Genomic DNA, 24,323 nt, shown 5'->3' with positions numbered 1-24,323 from the left:
GCCTTCTGATCCTCTTGCTTCGGCCACCTGACTTTTGAGATTACAGTGATGCCTCAACACTCCTGGGTTAAATAGTGCTAGTGGTCAAATCCAGGACTTTGTGCAGGCTAAGCAGGCACTCTACCAGGCAAACTACACCTCGATTCCTTACTGGTGTGTTTTCACTGGTTCCATCACTTGCTGTGTCTGTGACTTCTATTCTGGATTTTAGTTTAGTCATTTAAGGAAGTGGGGAAATAACTGTTGCATATTGCAGGCTTGTTGGGAAAAGCAAGTGCAATGAAAAATTTTTATCTTAATATCTTATAATATCAAAAGATCCTAACCTTATAACAACAGACATGGTTTCTATAATTCATGGTTCTGTAGGTTGGGGAGTCCAAGATGAAGTTGCTAGTAGAGCCAGTATCCTCATATGGTGGAATGGAGAAAGCAACTGTTTGGGATCCTTTCACTTATTTATTTTTAACTTTATGTGTGTGAGTTTTTGCCTGAATGTATGTCTTTGCATCGTGCGTGTGCATGGTACCAGTGGAAGCTAGAAGGTGTCATATCCCCTGGATCTGGAGTTATAGGCGGTTGTGAGCTGCCACGTGGGTGCTGTGAATCAAACTCTGATCCTCTGGAGAGCAGACAGTGCTCTGTGGTGGCCAATGCCTGTATTCCCAGTGCTCTGGATGCAGAACCAGGAATATCAGAAGTTGAAAGGTAATTCTTGGCTATAGCGTGTTTGAAGTCTAGCCTAGACTCTATGAGACCATGTCCAAAACAGGGAGAGCATTAGTGAGGTAATAAAGAATGCAACAGGGGATTGGAGGAATGTCTTCTAAGGCCTCTTTGCCTTACATGTTGAAACTGAGAGTGATGCTGCAAGGATCTATTTGTAAAGTCAGAAATAGTAACTTCTGCACAATTTACACTGGCAGATCCCCAAGATTTCAGAATTCACAACTGGTGTTTAGAGGATGGAAAATAGGTTTTGATGTTATTGTGGATTTCCAAAATGGAAAAATATTGGAAAACGTGCGACAACTAAATGTCTTGTCTCGTTTCGTCTGCTGATGTTGGAGTGGAGTTTGGCTGACAGTGAGTGTTCAAAGAAGAATCCCTAATGAGGCTTAGTGCCTGTCTTCACTATTGCTTACCCACAATAGACTTTCTGTTGTTTGTAAACTTGAACCGCTGTCATCCAATTACTGGAGTGATATCTTGGGATTCTCTAGCAATAATTCAAATTCATTTTCTCATGTCTGAGCCATAGAAGTGGTAAAATGAATGGAGGGTGGGAGTCTTGCTGTTTATCTGACCTCCACATATCTAAATGAACTAACTGACTTATTTCTGGACCAAAACAGGAATAAAGCAAGTTCAGCTAATCAGACTCTTGCTCATATACCAGACACTAAAAAGAATAGTGAGTGTTTCACAGAGTACTACGTGATGATATCATCACAACTTTGTCATGATTTGACCTCAACTTAAAAAGCACTTTGGACAATTATGCACTTTACATTTCCACAGGTCCCAGGGTTTGCAGATAGAAAGAGGGATTAGTTCTTCATTTCATGACATTAGAGTGAGGTGTGGTAGCTCAATCCTGTAATACCAACACTTGGAAGGCAGAGACTATATACAGTGTGTTCCAGGCCGGCCAGAGCTACATAGCCTGTATAGAAAGCAAACCAAAGAAAAATAACAAAAATAACAAAAATGATGTTCTTTCTATTCCAGTGGGCTATATAGCACCTCACTTCTCCTTGGTTTTCTTATCCCACTACACCTTAAGGGACTCCCCTACTTTTTCCCAGTTGGGTACCAATGCACTTGGTCTTTCTAGACACCGCATCTGTAAATTTTGATCTCACATTTCTCCTTTGCAATATGGTCTAGATGGCTGACAAATGGAAGTGATGTTCTCTCTCCAAATATTTTCTTCTCTATAAGATAACCAGGCCAAGTTCATGGAAGATCTAGAGCAGAACTTCCAATGCTCAATTTGGAGAAACTGAGGATGTGGCTCAGTTTGTAAAGTACTTGCCCAACATATAACAAGGCATGGTGGGACACACCTCTTACTCCAACACCTGAGAGGTAGAAGCAGTGAGCTCAACATTTCAAGGTCCTCCTTGACTATAAAGGATATTCAAGGCCAGTCTGTGCTACATGCAACCCTGTCTTTAAAAACATCAGTTTAGAGCTTAAGAATGTACGGTGTAGTAAAGGCTGTCTGTAGGTGTGTTGGGTTCCCCAAATGCTCTTAAACAATAATCCCTGTGCCTGTTTTTCCACTCGTCCCTAAAGGCCCCCTGTAATGTCTTCCTGTACAGTTCCTGCTGCTACAGAACAGGCTAGCTGTGAGAACAGCATCTGTGGAGAATCTCAAGTATATTTGGGTTTTCTCAAAAGGGAACTGGGTGCAGTCCAGGCAACTTCCTCATTCAAACAGTGACTCTCGTTGATGTATGTTTTATTTTATGATCAGTTCATATGTTCTAAAACTCAGTCAAGTACCAGTCTATTTTAAGAATCCAGTGTTGCAATTTGCAAGCAATCAACCCGGGAAAGAAACAAGTACACAAGTAAAACAAGGGACATATTTTCATCACAGGATTTACTCTCGTGTGTCTATTCTCCTAGCATTACATTTTAAACATTTGGGATGTAATACCATTTCACTCTTCACGTATATTAATGGTACCCTTTTATTAAAAGTCTATCTTTGCTTCTTATTTGTCTATTTGTTCTCTCTCTCTCTCTCTCTCTCTCTCTCTCTCTCTCTCTCTCTCTCTCTCTCTTTCTCTCTCTCTCTGTGTGTTAAGTAGTTGACGTTTTACTTCCACATGTGAATTCTGGGACTCTAACTCAGGTTGTCAGACTTATGACGTAGACTAAGTTGGCGAACTTTTGGTGATACTCCCGCTTCAACTTGCTGAGTGCTGGGATTACTAGTGTGAGTCACCACGCTTGGCTTACATCTATGCTATTGACTGACTAGATTGTTCCTGAGCTTGATGCACTAATTAGCCTCAATGTACATGTCAGAGATTATAAAAAGCTTTAGCCCATCATAACATAGGGAATGGAATATATTTTAAAACCAACATTTTATACTGCATTTGAAACAATGGGGCTGGTGAAATGCCTCAGTGGTCCAAGGCCCTTGTCTGACAACCAGAGTTAATTCACCAGGGAGGACATGGTAGGAGAGAACTGACTCCCAAAAGTAGTCCTCTAACATATGCACATAAATATCCAAAATAATACAGCAGCAGGTAATTGGCACTTTCAGTAGGAACAGTAATCTCTCTGGTAGCAAAATCTGGCAACGTGGATTTTTATTTTTAGGCAGGTCTCATTCTAGCCCAGGCTGATGTGGAGCTCACTCTGTAGCCCAGGCTGGCCTGAAATTCATGGCAATCTTCCTGCCTCAGCCTGCCAAGTGTGACAACTACAGATGTGACCCATCGTGCTTGGTCAGAAATGTCAGAAAGGCCTGACATTATAGCTGGAAAAGTCACCCAAAGCCAGGAAGAACTCACAAGCTCAGGCAGACGGAGAGTCCAGTCCTCTCAGTTCACAGATGAGAAAACAGGAAGTAAGGCTGCGGAGCAAAAGGCAGGTTGGGACAGAAGTTCTGCAATGTGGCATTGGGATCCTAAGCAGTTGGGTAGCGCCAGAGAGGAAGGGGAGGAGAGACAGGGGCTTGTGACAGTGCTGCCAGTGAGGACATTGAATAAAAGGTAAAGCAGAAAGCCTCACCTTCCTGTAGACTTCTGGGGCCCTTGCAGAGATGTTGGGCAGTAAGTGGAACCTGTGCACACGAGCTTCCTGTAACTGGCTGAGGGGTCTGAGTATGTGCTGCAGATTTCCTGGTGGGTGCTGCTCAGCCACTGCTCTGGTTTCTCCAGAAGATGGGCAGAGGTTTGCATTTTGTCTTGTACACAGTTTTCCCTCTTGAGTACTGGAGGAAGGGGCCTTTTGACAGTTTCGTTGATTACTTAACAACATCTTACAGTTTCAAATTTCCTTTCTAATAGGTATTTGAGCCTGATGACCTCTATTCAGGGGTCAATTTCTCCAAGGTTCTGAGTACACTTTTAGCTGTCAACAAAGCAACAGAAGGTAAGACATGTTGATGATTTATGATTCATGTTTCTAGAAGCCAGCTGTGGCCACAGTTGTTCAAATGGTGCAAATTTCTTCCCTTCACCCAAACAAACATAAGGCACTTTCATTTTAATAACTGAAATGTATCTACCACAGAATAACAAGAAAATATATGTACCCATCATGCCTACCAATCACATTCTAATATCCTTAGCACAACAATAAGAACCAAAAAGCGATTTCATGAAAAGATTTTGGATTACCAATTGTATAACAAGACAGAAAACAAAAAGGGAAAGACCAGTTCCTCCTTTAAAAAATAAGCTTTACAAAATACAGCCAGCACTTCCCTTTCTCCACCAGAGATATTTTTCTTCTAGTTTTCTATAGGTCATGAAAAAGAACTTTTCATTAGCTTTGCACTGTGAATGAAACCTCAGACACCCCATGAATGAAAGAGTAGTTTATTTAAACATTTCATGTCCACTGTATTGGAGATCATTATGTACAATCAAACTAAAGGGGAAACTGATAAAAATACATTAGAAACACTTTTCTTCTCTGACATCATGTCTTAATTATATCGCTAGTGGTCATCGAGAGTTCAAATGCTCTGCGCCCTCTCTGTGGGTCGAGACTGTCTCAACAGCTCCAAGTGATCTCACCGAATCTTTGAAACACCTTTGGGGATATGGTGATGACAAAGTCCACGTTATAGACAATGAATTCAAGGCCCACAGTTACCCAACTAGAAGATGACTAAGCTAGGATTCAAACCCACACATGACTGTCCAGAGCCCTTACACCAAACATGAATCCTGAATGGTTTAAGAGCCAAAAGACTGTGTGCCCACCCAGTGCTGCCATAGAGGAAGTAGAAGATATGGCCCTACCCTTGGGAAAATTACCATCTATTTATGGAGAGTCAACTTATCCACGTGAAACAATTAGGGAATGAGAGCAGACAATATAATCAAGTGCCAAGTAGAATGGAGCATCTAGAAAGCCATCAAGTAATTATAGTTTTACCCCCAAAGAGCTGTAGATAATAGCAAGATGTGGAAAAATACTTCTCCGAAGTTGTTCTTTTGCTATTTGGGAAAAAAATGTTTTTGAGCTATTGCGAGGCGTAGAGCAGAGAGTACAGCTAATTCAAGTAGCTATATTTAACGCACATGACAAGTATCCAGTTCTGGGAAGGGATGATGGTATAATTCTAACATTATGCCACACAAATTATACATTCCTTTGCCAAGCTCTTCTAGCAAGCTTTACAGTCTCTTCACTTACCACAGATATTTATAAAATACAAGGAGGTGAAAGTTAAAACCCACAGCCTCAAGGAAATTACTTGGATACTGAGAGCCTGTCGCCTAGGGAATGTTTGGGCTTTAGACTTTTGCAGTTTATATCTTTTAAAAATAAGTGGAGACGAAAAGGAGCCTCATTTGAATTTGTCAAGAAGCCAGCCTCTCCCTTTAATACGCGCTCAGCATACTGAAAACACCCAGCTCAGCTCTGGCCTGATCGAATTTCGCGAAATATCAAGCAAGAGAAGGCTCCCGTGTTTGACTTTACAAAGCCATTCTACTATCAAGATTGCCTCTGTCTCAAATACACTTTTCTCCCTCGTTCTGATCCTTCACTCCACCCCAACACACCAGGGAGACTTGATGTTATGTGTGCCACGCATGTTTTTACATGTAGGCAAAGAACCCCTAAGTTATGGGCCAGCAAACAAAGAGAGAAATTTGAAATATTTCAAAAGTAATAAGAGCCACAAACAGCTGTTTGGTACCCGATATAGGCCTGCCTTGGCTAACAGGGCATACTGTGGCAACTGGTTCAGGAGGGAAGAGTTGTAGGGAAATGGGTTAGGAGAAAATGTGGTTCTGTCGCTGTTTTTCATTATACTGGACAGCAGTGGCCAGTAAGGTTAAGAAGGAAAAAGTTGGTCATTGAAAAGAAAAAAGGGAGGGGGATCCTGAAACACACAGCCTGTTCAGAATGACCGAAGTCCCAGGAGCCGCTAGGGTGGCTGTGACAATGTCCTGGGAAGGAGTTTCTCGAGTTGTAGGTGGTTCACTGCCGTGAGTGGTTCTTTCACCATGTCTTTCCCTCTTTCCACAGATCAGCTTTCAGAAAGACCATGTGGACGATCCTCTTCTCTTAGTGCTACCAACAACTCTCTGACAAACCCACAAGCAGCAGTTCCCAGCACAACTCCAGCGCAGCAAGGCCAGGCAAAGGCGGTGGTAAGTTGAGTCCCCATTCCCTACGCCCTCTGTTTTAAAATCTGTCAAATCAGGTCAGCATCCCAGATGCATTTTCACATGAGGTGTGGTAGATATTCCATTTGTTTGGTGTGTCACCAGACAAATGAGGTACAGAGTGAGTATCAGTTCAAGCTGGAATGCTGGGCTAAAGCAGGTAGGTGGGGCCCAGCCTCAGACACTTGGGGGTGTTGTTTACTAGAATTCAGCTGTCACTTACTTGGGAATGATAAGCAAATATCAGTCACTATGACTGCTCCTGATGGCACTTTGCTGTCACTTTCCTTACCCCATGAGAGTATTAGAATGAGTTATCGCCTGGTATTCACAAGAGTCAATAAATACTCATTGTTGTTCTGGTCTTGCTTGCAATCTTTTTTTTTTCTTTGAATTGAGCAAGACCCAAATGTAGCTGGATGTAGTGGAACAAACCTGCATTCCCAGAACTCTGGAAGCTGAGGCAGGAGCTTCACTAGTTTGAGGTTAACCTGGGCTACATAGCTCACTCACAACCAGTATCTCAAAAGAAGACACAGACACACTTTTAAATATCAGCCCATGACAAATCTCTATATTGGATCTCCTATCTGTCTTTGCATTTGGTCTTAGAAGCTTTCATTTGGGAGGAAATGCCATTTTCTGTTCTTTAACTCTTGTCAAAAGCACCTGGCTTGCTGTAAATCATCATTAACTTGTTATGTCCAGAGCATCTAAGCCAGTGTTTCTTACCCTTTTGGAGACCACTTTCTCCTCCTACTTTTGAGACAGACTCTCACATAACCCAGCCTGGCATAGAACTTTCTAGTCTTGGAGGTAGAATGACCTTGAACTTCAGATACCCCTGCCTCTACCTCCCAAGTGCTAGGACTACAAGTGCATATGATCATACTTGGGCTATACAATGCTGAGGATTGAAACAGGGCTTCTAGATGAATACTCTACCAACTAAGTTACAGAACAGCTCCCCAAACAGATCATTTGGAAAAGATGAATGCTATGGTGCCATATTCTTTGGCCCCTCTTTTAAGTTGCTTATAAAAGCTTATGTGGATAAACTAATATGAGCAAGGAAAACTGCATTGAGCTCATCAGATTTTCATAAAGATGTGTGACTCTCAGAAGCTAAGTCTCGAATTTCTTATTTATGTAATTGTGGGTGTTTTGAGGCAGTCACCTGTAGCTCAGGCTGACCTTGAACTAACTGTGTACCTAAGGATAACCTTGAACTCCCAATCTTCCTCGCCTCAAATCCTAACTGCTAGGATCACAGATGTGTATCTTCCCTTCCTTACCCACCCTACCAAGTTACAGTCCAGCTCCCCCAGCAGATCCTTAGGAGAAGCTGATGAATGCTATGGCAATCTTATGACTTAAGACTAGCCTACTTCAGATTTGTTAGTAACTGAGAGACGGGATCGATTTTTACAAGGGTAGGTTGGTAGCTAATATTTGGACCAAATTTTGTGTTGGAGAGAAGCAGGATGGAATGGTATATTAGTTTGCTTCAGTAGCTGCTTCAGCTAAGCAGCCACGTTTAGAAAATTGTTGAAAGAAAAGGGAACTGAAGTTGTGAGTCCCTCGAAAATGTACATTCTGAAACATGCAATCTTTATTTTAAAAATTTCTAGCATTATTACTGATGCTGTTGTTGTGTGTGCGTGTGCTATATGTATATGAATGCAGATCATGTGAAGATCAGGAAACAATGTTAGGAGTCCCTTCTTTCCTTACATCATGAGCTCCCAGGGTGGTACTCGAGTTGTCATTTCCCAAGACCCTGTAAACACTTGTGTATGGGGGCCCTTAATCTCTCCTGAGACCTATTGAGAGACTGCTAATCTCAACGCTGATGCTAAGCTGGGCATGGTATCATACACCTATGATCACACCACTTGGAAGGCTGAGAGGTAGAAGGATTGCTGTGAGTCCTGCCCAGACTACATAGTGATTTCCAGGCCTGACTGAACTAATAGAACACATTGTCCTGAAAAAAAAAAGAATAAAGTAAATAAATAAATAAATAAGATGGGTTTGGGGTTTTACTCTTTTTAAATTAAAAAATAAATTGTATAGGTATATGTGTTTTGCCTGCATGTATGTCTGGGTACCACTTGCAAAAGTGTTCAAGAAGGCCAGAAAAGGGCAACACATTCTTTGGAACTGGAGTTACAGATGGTTGTGAGCTGCCATGTGTGTGCTAGGAACTGAACTCAGTTTCTCTGGAAGAGAAACTCTTAATTGCTGAGCCATTTCCCCAGATCCCTGGGGTTATGGCCTCGGTAGCTACACTGTGCTTACATCTACATAATTTCCACCCATGCCTCGATTAACAGATTAAGATGACAACTTAATCTGGTGTGGCGTTTGTTTCTCTAGGAGATGACGGAAAATGGAAGTCACCAGTTGATAGTAAAGGCAAGATTCAACTTCAAGCAGACTAATGAAGATGAACTGTCAGTTTGTAAAGGGGACATCATTTATGTCACTCGAGTTGAAGAAGGAGGCTGGTGGGAAGGCACATTAAATGGGAGAACAGGATGGTTCCCTAGCAATTATGTCCGAGAAATTAAACCCAGTGGTAAGTAGAGCTTTTAAAAATCTTCTTACACATGACGCTTCTTACATTGTTCCTTCCCAGTGTTCTTATTGAAAGTGTCTTATTTTAAATTGCTTAACACCAACAGTTATACATGTATGTGTTTGTCCAAAATAAGACTAGGACAGAACTGGGAACAGTTACATACAAAGTTGTATTTAGATTATGTGAAAACCAAATAAGCAAAGGAATCCAAAATGCAAACAACTGTTGTGCTGTAAGTACGTGCCTTTCTGTCCCCTGATTCTAGTCCAGAATGCACAGTGCAGAGTCCTTCCTGCTCCTCTGAGAATCACCATGGCAGAATACAATAACAAGAGAAGCTGAGAGCTAACTTCCCTTTTTAGCACTACATCCTTTAAGCGGACCTAAGGCTTGCTGCCTCAGAGATGTGGGAGAGAGATAACAGTCTCCGGCAGAAAGCTGCCATGGTAGGAGCAAGATTTTCCTTAGTTCATTGCACACCATGAGCCGCTTTCCCCTTTCCTGAATAATATACACACGATAGACTTCAATTGCTCTTTAGAGGTCCTTTTTAGTGTTTTTGTATCTTACTTGTCCTTAAATAAGAAGTCAGACTCTTGTAATACTAAAGAGAAATTAGCGGAGCATTGTGATGTACATCTGTAATCCTATCCCTGGGGAAATGGAGGCAGGTGGATTAAGAGTTTAAGGTCATCTTTACCTGTAAAAGAAAATCTGGGTTAGCATGGGCTACATGAGACCTTGTCTCAAATAAACCAAACAACAACAAAAATCTATAGAACCCTTCCACAGACAGTTTTTGAAAGAATATGGTAATACAGATAAAAGTGCTGTTATTATTATATCTCAAAAATATTTACCCAAGGGCTCCTTTAAATAGCTTGATCCTCGGTGTATTATCACTTTTGTAGATGTCATCTTTGTTTTTAATTTTAATGCTTCATAATTGATGGGGTCAGTGGATGACTCAGTGAGTACAGGTGCTTCCTGCCAAGCCTGACGACGTTAATTTGATCCCCAGTGCCCATGGTAGAAGAAGAGAACCAACTCCCCAAAGTTGTTCTCAGACCCGCACATATGTACCATGTTGCATGCCCTTAAAATAAATGAATGAATAGATACATAAATACATTTTAATTAAAAATGATACTGTGGGCCAGTGAGGTGCTCAGTGGGTGAAGGTGCTTGCTGCCCAGCAAAGTGTTGATTACCCAAGTCTCATGCCCAGAATCCATGGAAAAATGGAAGGAGAGAAGCAACTCCACAAAGATCTCAGCATGCGTACCATGGTCCGAGTGCCCCTCCCACACACACATCATGTTCACACATGCACAACATATTTTTACATTGATACATTTAATTAATACAAATATAGAAAGTATAGATAATGAAAGTTCCTTCTCCCTGCACAGCTGTCCCCAGATAACTATCATTCTTAGAAGGCTTTCCTTAAAGTCCTTAAGATGAAATTTCGTCTTTCTGTGTTCTGGGATGGGGGAGAGGGGCATCTCATCGAATGGAATGTTTAATAGAGGAATTGTAAATATTTGTTTGTATAGACGTCTCATCAGTTTTTGTCATGCTGGGCATGGGTCCCAGGTCCTAATACATGCTGGGCATGGGACCCAGGTCCTAATACATTCTGGGCATGGGACCCAGGTCCTAATACATGCTGGGCAAGTGATTTACCTCTGGTCCAGAGTCCCAGCCCTCAACATTTTTATTTACTGGGAATTGAGACATTTTAAGCTCTGGAAGTATTTTCACAGGCCCTGCCTGGAATTTCCTTGGTTTTGATTATTTTTGCAGCTGACCTTCACTCCCTGCTGTATCTTTCCTTTGACATAATCTGATTGTCAGGATCCTAAACCATTTTCCAGATTTATACTGATGTTCCCTGGTGCAGCGTCCTCATCTGCAACACTAAAAGGGACAGCTTTTGCTGCCTCGCCTGGAAATTCCAAGCATGGCTTACAGGGTAGAGAAGTGCGCATAATGTCTCTCACTGTGATGCCGTAAAGCAATGTGCCTACTTTTTAATGGCCTACCTTAGGGCTTGCTTTCCCTTCCCTTCAAGCTTTTCTTGGGATAATCAGGTTTAAGACAGCAAACTCTGGCCCAACTTGAGCACTTAGGGGATCCCTGGAAACATCCTGCTATTCAGGGTAGGTGTGACTTCAGAGTTCTAAGGCAAAGAAGTTCTAGGATCTGATGTGTGTGGAACAGTATCTCTCACGTAGCTCCTTGTCATCACTTTCTTGTCTTCCCTGCTGTTCTTGTAATTTCTATAATCTAGCCTAAACTAAGTAATCAGGACAATTCATTAACAATGTAACCCAAATCATGGCTCCTCCCAGAAAGTACAAAAGCCTAGGTCATCACAGTAGTGCTGGTTCAACTTTGTCCCTAGATGATCTCACTCCCTGTCACTCATTCCACTTTATACATATTGGTCCCTTGGCCTACCTGACTGTCCAGCCATTGGCAATGTTCTTCTCAGATTTCAGCACTGCTGCTTGCCTTGTGACCTTCAGATCTGCTCTCTTGTGCACGTCGTAGCAGTGCCTTCTGAGTCACCCAGGACAAAGGTGAATTCTATCCCTGCTGCCTCTACCCACCTCTCTGTCCTGCTTCCCTCTTTCTTCTACTGTTTTTCTTCCCCTAATATCTTATCCATTTACTTCTTTATTTATTCAGTTTACTGCCTACATCTTACCTTTAAAATGTGAAGACCACAAGAACACAGACGGTCTTCTGCTTTGTTTATGCTTGTTAAATATTTATAAAATGTCTGGGTGTGAAGGCTTATGCCTATAATTTCCAGAACTTTGGGGAGTGAGACAGGAGGATTGCCCATGAGCTCAAGGCCAGCCTGAGCTCAAGAGACCCTGTCTCAAAAATCAAGATTAAAACAAAATAAAAACTTGTGTGGGGTAAATATGGTCAAAGTACATGACTTACTTGAAAGAAATTGTATATATGTAACCTATGTACAATGAATATAGACCAACAAAAATTGCAGACTTAGAAAATGACCATATTGTAAAATAAATAAATATTATGAGGTAGTTGATGAAATTACATTCATCTTGTTCACTGAGTATCTGATAACCACCTGGGGTGTCTGTAGCAATATTGCCCACAGACTCTGCCCCTAGGACCTTCTTAGGATTATGTGCTTAACTTACAATAGCAGCATGAGACAGAGCAGGCAATTCAGGTAAAGGTCTAAACAAAAGACTATTCAAGCAATGGAGAATCAATTTGATTAGCAGTATTCTAAGTTGAGGGAAGTCCTTGAACAGGATTGTGAAGATTTTCAGAAGGTTCTGTCTGGTGGAAGGCTAAAGAGAGTGAGTTAAAGAATGTTTATAGGGAGGCAGAGAGTAGCAGGCAGAATGATTTTCCTTGAGAATGAAATACATGAGGCCTTGAGCTAGAGCTCAGTGAAGAAGGGCATGGCAAAGTCAAGTTGCTTTTTATTTTTCATTGATAAGTTTAATCATTAATTTTTAAAGGTAATTAGTAAGTGTGGTGGTTTGAACGAAAACATCCCCCAAAGGGAGTAGCACTATTGGAGGTGTGACCTTTTTGAAGCAGATATGGTCTTGTTAGAGCAAATGCGTCTGTGTGGAGGCAGGTTTGGAGGTATCTTTTGCTCAAGCTTATCTCAGTGTGACACAGTCTACTTCTTGTTGCCTACACATCTACATATAGCAGCTCCTTCTCCAGTGCCATGCTTCCTACCATGATGATAATGGACTAAACCTCTGAAAACTGTAAGCTGCCACCTCAGTTAAATATTTTCCTTTGTAAAAGTTGCCATGGTCATGGTGTCTCTTCACAGCAATAGAACAATAATTAAGACAAGGTAGTGAGTTTCATTATTACATTTTTGTACACTCCACTTCACCTGTCCCAGGTCTCCTCTGCCTCTCTTGCTATTTCTTCTCCTCCTATGAATAATCCCACTTGTTCTTGAAATGTCATTATATATACACACACACATATGTAGATTTTGCATGTAAGAAAAGTATGAAATATTTTATTTGCCTTCCACATCACCCTTGTTTTCATCTGCCCTGTCTTAGTTGCTGTTCTATTACTATGAAGAGACATCATGACCAAGGCAACTCTTATGAAAGAAAGTAAAAACCAAAACAAAAAAATCCCCACTACCCCCACAAAAAATCATGGAAAAAAGAAAGGAAAAAAAGCAAAAGAAATAAGGAAAGACACCTTTTCCTTTTGCATACAAAAAATCCATGTTTGCAAAATGTTAAAACAAGCATGATAAGAAAACGTTTCTAAAAAATTTATTTTCTCCATCTGATCCTGTTTAGGAGTTATTAAGTCAGTTGAGGGGATGATTAGTTGCATGGTTAATTAGGTTCATATAAGGCAGATTAGGAAACTTCTCTTCCTCATATGAGACCCTGTCTCAAAAATAAAAATATTCCCTATTTTCTGGATTCTGGAGTAAAATCTTTTGTTTCATCCCTGCTACTGTTAATTTATTTTTTAATTAAATATTGCCCCCCCCGTGTGTGTGTGTGTGTGTGTGTGTGTGTGTGTGTGTGTGTGTGTGTGTACAAGCAAGCAGAGGTGAAAGGACAACTTTGGGAGTCAGTTCTCTGCTTCCACTGTGTGGTTCCAGGGCTGGCTCAAACTGTAGTTTGTCAGCCTTGGTGGCAAGGGCCTTTACCCACTGAACCACATTATACGTCCCTGATATTGCTAATTTGTTCTCTCTGTTTCTCTGTCTGTCTCAATCTTCTCACAGTCTTACTTGAGCTTTGGTTATTGATTTTTTTTGAAAAAATAACGTAAAACCTTCATTAAACTTTTTCTTTGACAATTTCATATATATTTGTAATAATTGCATGATGCATTCCTTCAACCTTTCCTGCCCCTGGCTGTGTCTTTTCAGGCACCCCATTGGTGGAATACACTTATCTTGGCCTTGCTTCTGGTCAGTGACCACATCTTGCTGGTATCTTCCATCCATGTACTAACCAGACTTGACCTTGCTTAGTTCCTGAGATCAAAGGAGATGGGGAAGTTCCATGTGCTGTGTCTGTAGACCTTGCTCTTACACTTAAAAAGTGCTGTTCATCTCTTCATTGTTTTCTTGTTGTATAGCTCAATTAACCTGCAATCCGCTAGGTACCCTTAGCTAGTCTAAGAATTATGACAATTCTCCTGCCTCAGCCACTATAGAAGTGGGATTATAAGTGTGACCCCCACAATAGGCTAAAAAATGTTTGTTCTTTTTAATCAAGGTCAGTTTAAATAATAATTGAGCAAAAACTTGATTTCTAATAAAAATCTTTACTGAAGTCCTGCATCAGGCTCTGCCCAGTGCTATTCACCTAGCCTTTTAATAGTTTTGTCTCTGGGAAGCCTATTGATTGGGAGCAGAGCCGCCTTATCAAGTCATGCCTCAGCTTCGATCTTGGGTCTGTCATTTTCTATCTGCATGACCTTAGGCAAAGGACGTACATCCCTGGTTTTGCGTTCTTTCTCTTCTGTAAGAAAAGATGATCTCCATTTTTCAGGGTGTTGTAAAGATAAATAAAATGTCTTCAATGCTACTTAGTCCCAAATAAATGTTAGGGATATTTTAATACAATAAGAGTTAAAATCAATATTATATGGGAAATATTTATGAAACTATATTGTAATAGAAATACAAGACTATAGAAAAAGATATGTGTGTGTATGTGTGTTCACACATACATATATAAAAGAATGAAAGGACATAATTGTTACTCAGAATGATGCTTAATTTTGGGTAATGGAAAATCATTGAGATTCATTTATGTTTCTGCATTTTTAATTCTTAGGGTTGTCTTGTAAAATATTTATAACTTGAAAGTATTATTTAAAAAGCAATATTAATGTGTGATGACCTATTCTTACTTGGTCATGTGTATTCCACCGTGCTATGGAAAGGGTTTAAAGCAGTGTATGATATAGGAAGATAAGGGCATACAAAGCAAAATGAAGAAAAGGAGACAGTGCAAGCTGGAAAGATACTTTGCAGTGTCACTGCTGAACATTTCTAGCCAGGTGTGGTGGTGCACACCTGTAATCCTGGCACTGGGGGGTGGTGATTGGGTTGAAGCAGGAGGATCAGGAGTTCAAGGCTAGCTTGGGTTACATGGTAAAATCCTATCTCTAAATAGAAATATGAGTGTTTTGTGTTTTATTTGAAATAGAAGACTGTCCTAGGATACCCCAATAGTTGTGAGTTATTGAGTAAGATGATGTCTGTACAAGAAAGGCAGCATTTTCTAACACAACCTAATAACATTAAAATGAAAAAGAAAACAGAGGAGCATTTTACAGAAGTTTTCAGTGAGTTGGAGATTCTGTTTCTTTTATTGGTGGCACAGTAAGCACCCCCAAAAAAGGCACGGTTGGTATTATGTTCCTTTCTGTTTGTGTAATACTTTGCCAGTTACAAATACACTTTGGATTGCTTTGGTTTCACTTACCTGTTTTGAATACATTGAGTGAAGACCCTGACTTCCATAAATAAGCCCAAACTGAGAGTGACACTCCTCTCTGGCTCTGCCATTGATTAGCTATGTATTAACTCTTTGGACTGTTCCTCCCTTGGAACTTGAGAAGTCTGAACAAGAAGATTGAACTTTGGCCTTCTGCAGTTCAGTGATACGTCCACCTACTTAAGGGAGGTACAATCTTTTCACTTAAAACCTTTATACGATGTCAGTTGTTCTATGCTATCCAATGTCCACCATGGAGTTGTATGGAATTAACATTATTTAAATGTCTTTTTCACAGAGAGACCTCTGTCCCCTAAAGCTGTCAAAGGATTTGACACTGCTCCACTTACCAAGAATTACTACACTGTGGTGAGTGTTCAGAGGGCAAAATTGTTTTAACTCAATATGGAGATGTTTTACTCATGAAACCACTTATAATTTTGAGGTTGTACAAAGTTGCATTGTAAGTTTCCAAGGCCGTTTGCATGACATTGGTGCTCATATACTTGTGGGAGTCTTACAGATATCTGGAGGTTTCACATCCACTGTACTGACAACGAAAGAGCCCAGTAATGCTTAGGACTACTAGCAGTGCTGGAAGAGAAGATGGTTAACATGTAGGCACTGTACTGAAATAAGAGACATAGCCTAGCTGTGTGTTTAAAAAGCCCCCAGGTTTCTAAGATGAAATGAGTTTTAAGTGATTGTGTTTTGTTATTTTACTTGAGAGTCAATCAACCCATAACACCCACTGAAATATTATCAACTCTATTTTTGATGAAAGCCTAAATAGAAGACTGCCTTTTGATACAGAAGGGTGGATGAAATGGCTCTGACTTGAACACAGATATGTCAAACTATATTAGCTATAAATAGGGTATGTGTAATAGTCAAAATAAGCTCCTGTTTGAAAAAAGAAATTGCATCATTCTCCTTAATCTATTCTCTGCTTTCCTTCATTTCCTTTCCAGACATGGCCTAGTCACTAATGAAAAGGTCAAGTCATTGTTACCTCTAAGTTGCCTTGTCTGGTAGCCGTATGATCTCCCCCCAACCTCTACTGAAACAACAGCTTCAGTTTTGGCTGTTCCAGTGTTCCATGTGCATTTGTATTACATGCTCATGTCATTTGTGCATGGATAAGGAGTTTTTAATCATCTCTGGACTGGTAAATGAGTGTCATTTGACTTCAAAATTTAAATTCCACTATCCAGTGAAATAAAAATGTTCCATACTGGCGATATAAACACTAGGTGATACAAAAAATCAAGAAGGAGCTTCATAGGTACCATGGGCAACAATCAGAAAGAGATTTTTGTCAATGACTTTCTTCCTGTTAATAGTTATAAAGAAAGGCATGATTCAGCAGAGCTAGCCTAGCAGACAGGGGCTGAAGGGAATCTAGGCAGGGACAACTGTATAAGGAAGGATGTCCCGGCAAGAGGGGCATGCCTACAATTAGTCAAGAGTGACCCACACTATGTTCTCCCCCCAAAATGTCTCTCAGAAGATCAGATTCTTTATTTCTTACAATTACTGCAAGTAGCACACTGTATGAAAATGTTATTGGCAAAATACATGAAAGTTACTCAAGAAAGAGTTCTTGGGCTTATAGTTGGAGGGCGTAGTCCATCATGGAGGCAGCTGCATTCCATCCAATCAGGAACTAGAGAAAATGGAGCTGCTCTGCCCATTCTACTTTGTCATTCCATCGGGGTCTCCACCTCCTGGAATGGTACCACCTTCATTTGGGGATGTGTCTTCCCCTCAGCTAAGCCTCTCTGGAAACAGGCTCACAGACATCCCGGAAGTGTGACTGCCAGGTGTTTATAAGTTCAGTCCAGTTAACGGTGAAATTAATAACCACAGTGCTTTAATGACTTGCAGAACTGGCATGAACCAACACAGGTGAGACAATGGCTGTAACGTGGCAAACCAAATATCCCACCACAGCTCTTAGGACCCTTGCTGTGGCCTTCCACTGGCTTACCTCATTTTCCCTCCCTCCCCGAATTTTCTCTGCCTTTGGGAGCCTAACTCCCCTTTAAATTTAAGTGTGTATGTGTGTGTGTGTGTGTGTGTGTGTGTGAGAGAGAGAGAGAGAAAGTGTGTGAATGAGAGAGAGAAAGTGTGTGAATGAGAGAGAGAGAGAGAGAGAGAGAGACAGAGACAGAGAGAGAGACAGAGAGAGAGACAGAGAGTTTATGATGTCTGGGTGGGCATTTGTCATGCAGGCATATAATGTGTTCCTCTCAGTCCCTTCTTTCTGATCCTTCCTTATCTGCCCCAGTACTTTTCTCTCCCAACTTTCATGTGGTCTTCTATAAACTCACAGAGGTCAAGTTCATTTACTGCTACTTGTATTCCCATGGGTGTGGAGCACTCTCCTGGAGCATGGGTAACCTCTCAGGACCCATTACCCCAAAAGAAATGGACTCTATGTCTCCCAACAACTCTAAATTGCTAATATATACTCAGCTAAGATGAAACTTCATGATCTCCTCCTCTAGCATTCTGGGGTTTTATCTGGATTGATCTAGTGCAGATCTCTCCCTGTACTTTTACATGGATTCTGGGCATATAATTCATGTTGTCTGGCTTGTGCATCATGGGCTTTTACCTGCTGAGCTGTCTCAATGATTCTTACTACCCCCCCATCCCTCTTTGTAAGACAACCTTGGCTGACCTGGAGCTCACAATGTAGACTAGACTAGTCTCAGACTCATAGAGATCCACTTGTCTCCAATACCGGAATTAAAGAGGAACACCACCACGCCCAGCGTTACCACTTCTTATTCCATGGTATAAGACTTTACACACATCTTCATGGAGTCTCTTCTCCATATTCCCCATTATTTTTAACCCTCCTTCTTCCTGGCTTACTCCTCCACTAATCTATTCCATCTGAAGTTTGGAAGTTGATGAAGTGATGGGTTGTGTGGGGCTGGTAAGTCTGTGGTATTGTAAATGAGGTTGCTGGTGTATTGAAAGCCAGTGACTTGGGGGTGTGAAATCAGTCAGTACCCTTAGCGGTAGGTAGACAGTTTTACTGGCATGAAATCAGATATGACCAAATACAGAAATATAGTGTTCTTTTTGCTCTCAAAGGATGTTTCCAACATGCTGTCATTTTTTTTTTACAGGCACCAGAATTATCGCAGACTCCTACAATGTAGTATTGCTTTGATTTAAGGTTTTCTGAGGTCACTATAGTGTTCATTCATAGAGCATACTTCTATTTCTAGGCTATCTATCTATCCTCTTAAAACAATTTCTTCATACATTAATTAGTTTGAGGCAAGGTCTTGCTGTGTCTCAGACTGGCCTAAAATTCACCATATAGTTTAGTCTGGCCTTGAACTTGTGACCCTCCCACTTCAGCCTCCTGAATACAGGAATAACAGGTGTGTGATACCATACCTGGCAATTTTCTCATACTTAAATGACTCTATCCTCTTAGAAAACTTAGTTCCCAAGCTGTATTCACTCCAAAGCCTTTCCAGAAAATGTAGGACTTTTATTTTATGGGAAAATAATAGTTCAGAGTAGAGATACAAGATTGCCACCTCTTTTTCTGTGGCTTTGTGCCATCTGTTCTGTTCTGAAGTCAGGGAAAGGTTAGTTCAGAAAATGGATGCCCGATGTTCTTCTCATGGAGACAGAAGCAGGGAGGCACAGGCAGTGTCTGGACACAGCCGATCTTAGTAAGTTTGAAGGGATTTCCTCCCGATCCAGTTGTACTGCTCTCAAGTTGGTTGGTTTGCCAAGCTCCTTGCCTTCTGACTCAGCACTGAGGCCTTCTGTCCGTGAGCACATAGCCTTCTCTGTTTGCTTCCCTCCTTTTTCCTTTCGATTTAGGCACCCTGTGCCCTGAGAAAGAAGCAGTCCCCATTCATCAGCTGCTCTTTTGAGTTTGAAGAAAGTGAGAAAAGGCTGAGTGAATTTGGGAAAGCATCTCAAGCATTCCCCGGTGAACACTGCTGCCAACGAAACTGCTGCGAGGGCAGTTCCGTGCAATGCATTGCTAATCTCATGTGGTTTGAGAGGAAATAATGGAATGAGAAAGCTCCTTTTCCTTTGGGATGTGTGTGTGTGTGTGTGTGTGTGTGTGTGTGTGTGTGTGTGTGCGTGTCTGTGTCTGTGTGTGCCTGTGTGTGTGAGTGTGTGTCTGTGTATGTATCTGCGTGTTCATGTATATTTGTGCTTGTACATGTGCAGGTGCACATTTATGAACATGCATGTGTGTGGATGCCAGGAGTCAACCTTGGGTGTTATTCCTTAGGAGCCATCCACCTTATTTTTTGAGGCAGAATCTCTTACTGTGAACAGAACACATGCAACCAGATCAGGCAAGCTGGCTAGTGACCCACAGGGCTACACCTGCCATCACCTCGCCAGCACTGGGAAAACAAGCATGTGCCACCAATCTGACTTTGTGTATAGATTCTGTGGATCAAACTCAGTTCTTCAAGCTTGCGTGACAGGCATTTTACTGACTCAGTTCTTTCCCCAGCCTTGACAAGGCTTTTGTCACTTTAGTTTTGTGAGCTCAGCATCCTGCCACTTCGAGAACTTGCAGTTTATGAGTTTCCTCTCAGGGGTGCAGAGAGACTAATTTGGTGAGGAGCCCTGGCCTAGCATTTGGGAGACCGAGCTCCATCTCCAGCATGGGGGGGAGGTCCTTTCCTCCAGCTTGCTCCTCTGCTTCCTTTCTTTTTATTTGAATAGGCATGGTGACCCAGGTTATATGACAGAGACAACAGTCCTTGAAGCAGAGATAAGGACGTGAGATGGCTCATTATCAGACACGCTCTTTTTAGAAAAAAGTGCACAAAAAGATGATTAGAAGTTTCATTCCTTCTTGAATTTGGGAGGGAAGGCATTTAATCCCAACACAACTTCTATACACAACCAAATAAACCCTTTCAAAAGAGATGCTCTTTTATTTTAATAATGTTTTATCTATTTTTATTTCGTGTGTATGAGTGTTTGCCTGTATGCGTGTATGTGAACCATGTGTGTGCCTCTTACCTGCAGAGGCTAGAAGAGGACATTGAATACTCTAGAATTGGAGTTACAGATAGTTTAAGCTGCCTTATGAGTGCTTGGAACCAAACCCTGGTCCTCTGCAAGGGCAGCGAGTGCTCTTAGTCACTGAGCCCTCTCTCCCAACTCCCAAAGAGATCCTTTTAGTAAAGCAATATTCAGGAGTCTTTCCTCCTCCTCAATAGTTAATAAAATATAATACTCATAAATTCTAGGGCATGCACCTCCATTTCTGTGAATACGAAAGAACACGGGCTAGGCATGAGTATAAATGATTACCTGGGATGAATAGTGGACAGGAGCATATATGTCATGGTGTGCATATGAAGGTAAGAGGACAATCTTGTGGAAGATGGAGCCTGTGTTGTCTCTTTCACCTTCATGTGGGTTCTAACTCTCTCTCCAGGGTTACATGGCAAGTACTTTCACCTGCCGAACCATTTTTGTTAGTCTTTTTAAAAAATGTCTTTGTTTTTGCTTCCTGTTTTGTTTCGAGACAATGTCTCATGTAGCCCAAGATCCCCCATGAATTTGGTATATAGCCGAAGCTGGTCCAGAACTCCTGATCTTCCTGCTGACACCCCTTCCCCAGTTTGTGGTAGTAAAGGTGTGCACCACCATGCCTGAATTTATTTTCAATGTTTTCTTGAACCTGTAAGTTTACAAAATGGCTGTATTCATTTAGTAGTGTGCAAAGGTTCCCTTTTTGTCTACATCAATGTCTGTAGCATTTTGTGGCTCAGGGCCTCAAACACAGACACTCAAGCATCCCAGGCAAGTGTGCTCTACCATCGACTTACATTCCCACACCAATCTTTTGTCTTTTCAGCGATAGCAAAACTAACAGGTATGAGTCGAAAGCCCGCCCCCCTTTTTTGGTTTTACTAGTTTTACCACACAGGGTTTCTCTGTATTTTGGAGGCTGTCGGACCAGCCTGGACTCGAACTCACAGAGATCTGCCTGCCTCTGCCTCCCGAGTGCTGGGATTAAAGGCGTGCGCCACCACCGCCTGGCTCGAAAGCCCTTTGATTTGTGTTTCCCTCATGATAGGTGGTATTAAATATTATATACTTGCTTGTAACTTATGTGTTTTATTTTGAAAATTTATATTCAGATTTACTTTGTTCATTTTAAAAGCATAGGGTAGGCTGAGTGGTGTTGGTGGCATTGCATACCTTTAATTACAGCACTCAGGAGGCAGAGGCAGTCAGATATCCAAGTGTGAAGACAGCCTGACCTACAGAGTGAGTTCCAGGATACCCAGAACTACACAGAGAAACCCTATCTTGAAAAACCAAAACATTGAGAAAAGTGTAGGGTGACTTTTTGCTATTAAGTTCTTTGTATTTCTTATATATTTTGGATATTATCTCCTTAGTAGGTAATAGTTCGAAAAGATTTTCCTTTTTTTGTAATTTGTCTTCATTCTGTTCATTGTTTCTTGTGTGTGTGTTGGATGTGCGTGCATATGCTCATGTGTGTACATGTATGTGTGTGCATGTGGAGACAAAATGTCAGTGTTGAGTGCTTTACTCTCTGGCTTTCTTTGTTTCTTTGTTGAGACAGTGTTTCACTCTGTAGCTGGCCTGGGACTCAATACACAAAATTCACAGAGATCTGCCTCCTCAGTGCTGGGATGGAAGGCATCTGCTACCATGCCTGGCTTTCTACCTTGCCACCTTAGATTTTAGACAACTATGCACCTGGAGCTCAACCTACTCAGTTAGCCTGACTAGCCAGCAAGTCTCAGGGTCACCACTTCCTCATTCTTGCGTGGCAAGCGCTTTACCCACTAAAACCGTGGCTCCGCCTCTTACTTCTTTTACTGTATAGAAGCTTTTTAGTTTGTTATAATCACATTGGTCTATTTTTGCTTCTGTTTCTTGTGCTTTTAGTGTCATGTCCAAAAAAAGTTATCACCCAGAACAAGACAATGCAGATTTTCCTGTTTTTTTCACAGAGGTTTATAGTTTTGAGTTTTGCCTCTAGATGTTTAATCTAGTTTAAGTTGATTTGTGTGTGTGTGTGTGTGGTGTGAAATAAAGTTCATCTTGATTCTTCTGCAAGTGTGTATCCAGTTTTTCTAATAGCATTTACTGAGGAAATTGTCCTTTCCCCATTGTGTGTTCTTGGTAACTTTGTCAATATTGGTTATAAATGTGGATTAGATTTTTTATTACATTTCATTTACTCTTTGTGTGAGTGCATGCGTGCGTGCGCGTGTGTGTGTTTGTGTGTGTGTGTGTGTGTGTGTGTATGTGTGTACAGAGACCAGAAGAGATGGCATGTGTTCTGTTCTATCCCTGTCTTATTCCTTTGAGACAGGGTTTCTTACTGAACCTGGAGCTAGGCTGGTGGCCAACAAGCCTCAGTGATCCTCCTGTTTCTACACCCACACAATGTTGGCATTAGCAAATGGCCATGCCTGGCTTTTTATGTGGGTGTCTGCATTTGATCAAGTCCTCATGTTTGTGCAGTGAGTGCTCCTACCTACTGAGTCATCCCTTCAGTCTTCTCTTTTTTGTCCTCTTCTTCCTCTTCTTTTTGGTTGTTTTTGTTTTGTTTTGCTTTTTTGTGGTTGTTTTGGCTTTTGCGACAAAATGTGATGGTTAGTCTTCATCATTAACACAATTGGATTTAGACTCACCTAGGAGACCGATCTCTGGGTATGTCTTGGAGGGTGTTTTCTAAGAAGATTAACCAAGGAGAGAAGGCCCACTTTGAGTGTTGGAGATGTCATGCCATTAACTGGAGTACTGGACTGGATACAAAGGGGGGAGAGAGGCAAGCAGAGTGCCAGCATTACCTTTTCGCTGCTTCTTGTTCCACTGAGATGTGAGGAATGGAATAGTCTCAGCTCTGTGTTCCTGCTGCAAAGCAGCTACCTGCAGTCAATGATGAGCTCTAGTCCCTCAAACTGTGACCCAGAATAAGTCCTTTCTTAGTGTGCTTCATGCCAGATATCTGGTTACAGTAAAGAAAAAAGCCTAGACTGGCCTTGGATTCATTATGTAGTCAAGGCTGCCCTTGAACTCCTGATCCTCTTGCCATCTCTGAAGTGCTAGGATTAGAGACATGTATCATGACACTGAGCTTCCAAGTTCATTTTCAAACAACATTACACAAAGATATATTCAATATTCACAGCTAGTAAAAGTATCTGTTAATAAAGTAGTCCTGATTCTTCCCCCCCATGCCTTATATTGTTATTTTTTTATTATTTTTGAGACAGGGTTTCCCTGTGTAGCTTTGGAGCCTGTTCTGGAACTAGCTCTTGTAGACCAGGCTGGCCTCGTTCTCACAGAGATCCGCTTGCAGCGCATGCCTTATATTATTAATACCACTCATTTCTCTCATATATAAACATTTCTAAATACTCTTCTAATCAAATGCATTATTTCCGTTGGTTCTGAGGATAGAACCTAGGACCCAATTTTGAATAATTTATCAGCTGTTGGTCAACCAGTAAGAGAAAATCAAATTTATTCTTTGACCATCACTTATTCCCTCATGAATATTCTTCTCTTCTTTATGCAAATCCAAGTTTCTTCCCTATATCACTTTCCTTCCTGATACCCATTTATAAGGAAGGAAGCATTTGTTTGAGCTCATGGTTTCAGAGGATTCAGTTCATGGGCCTTGTCTCTTGACTTTGGGCCTGTACAGAGTGGCGGGCCAAATATCATGGTGGCAGACATGTGTGGAAGAGGAGGCAGTTCATCTTGTGGTGACCAAGACATAGAAGCTCAAGAATTTCTCAGAACATCTTTTGAAAAGCAGGCCTCCATGCAGTTGATAACTTC

General features: G+C 41.3%; 1 protein-coding gene across 1 annotated transcript in view; it reads left to right on the top strand.

Moving 5' to 3' along the window:
- The window catches only part of Arhgef6 (Rac/Cdc42 guanine nucleotide exchange factor 6), a 115,085-nt gene that overhangs the window by 29,163 nt on the left and 61,599 nt on the right, over positions 1-24,323 (top strand). Inside the window, 4 exon segments of the mRNA XM_013123987.3 lie at positions 4,038-4,122; positions 6,238-6,362; positions 8,757-8,958; positions 15,772-15,842. Coding sequence (XP_012979441.2) covers positions 4,038-4,122; positions 6,238-6,362; positions 8,757-8,958; positions 15,772-15,842 — 483 coding nt within the window.

Source organism: Mesocricetus auratus, unplaced genomic scaffold (assembly GCF_017639785.1).
Source record: "Mesocricetus auratus isolate SY011 unplaced genomic scaffold, BCM_Maur_2.0 Super-Scaffold_100003, whole genome shotgun sequence".
NCBI classification, from domain to species: domain Eukaryota; kingdom Metazoa; phylum Chordata; class Mammalia; order Rodentia; family Cricetidae; genus Mesocricetus; species Mesocricetus auratus.
Note: the sequence above shows the minus strand (reverse complement) of the source record. Positions and strands in the feature narration are given on the sequence as shown.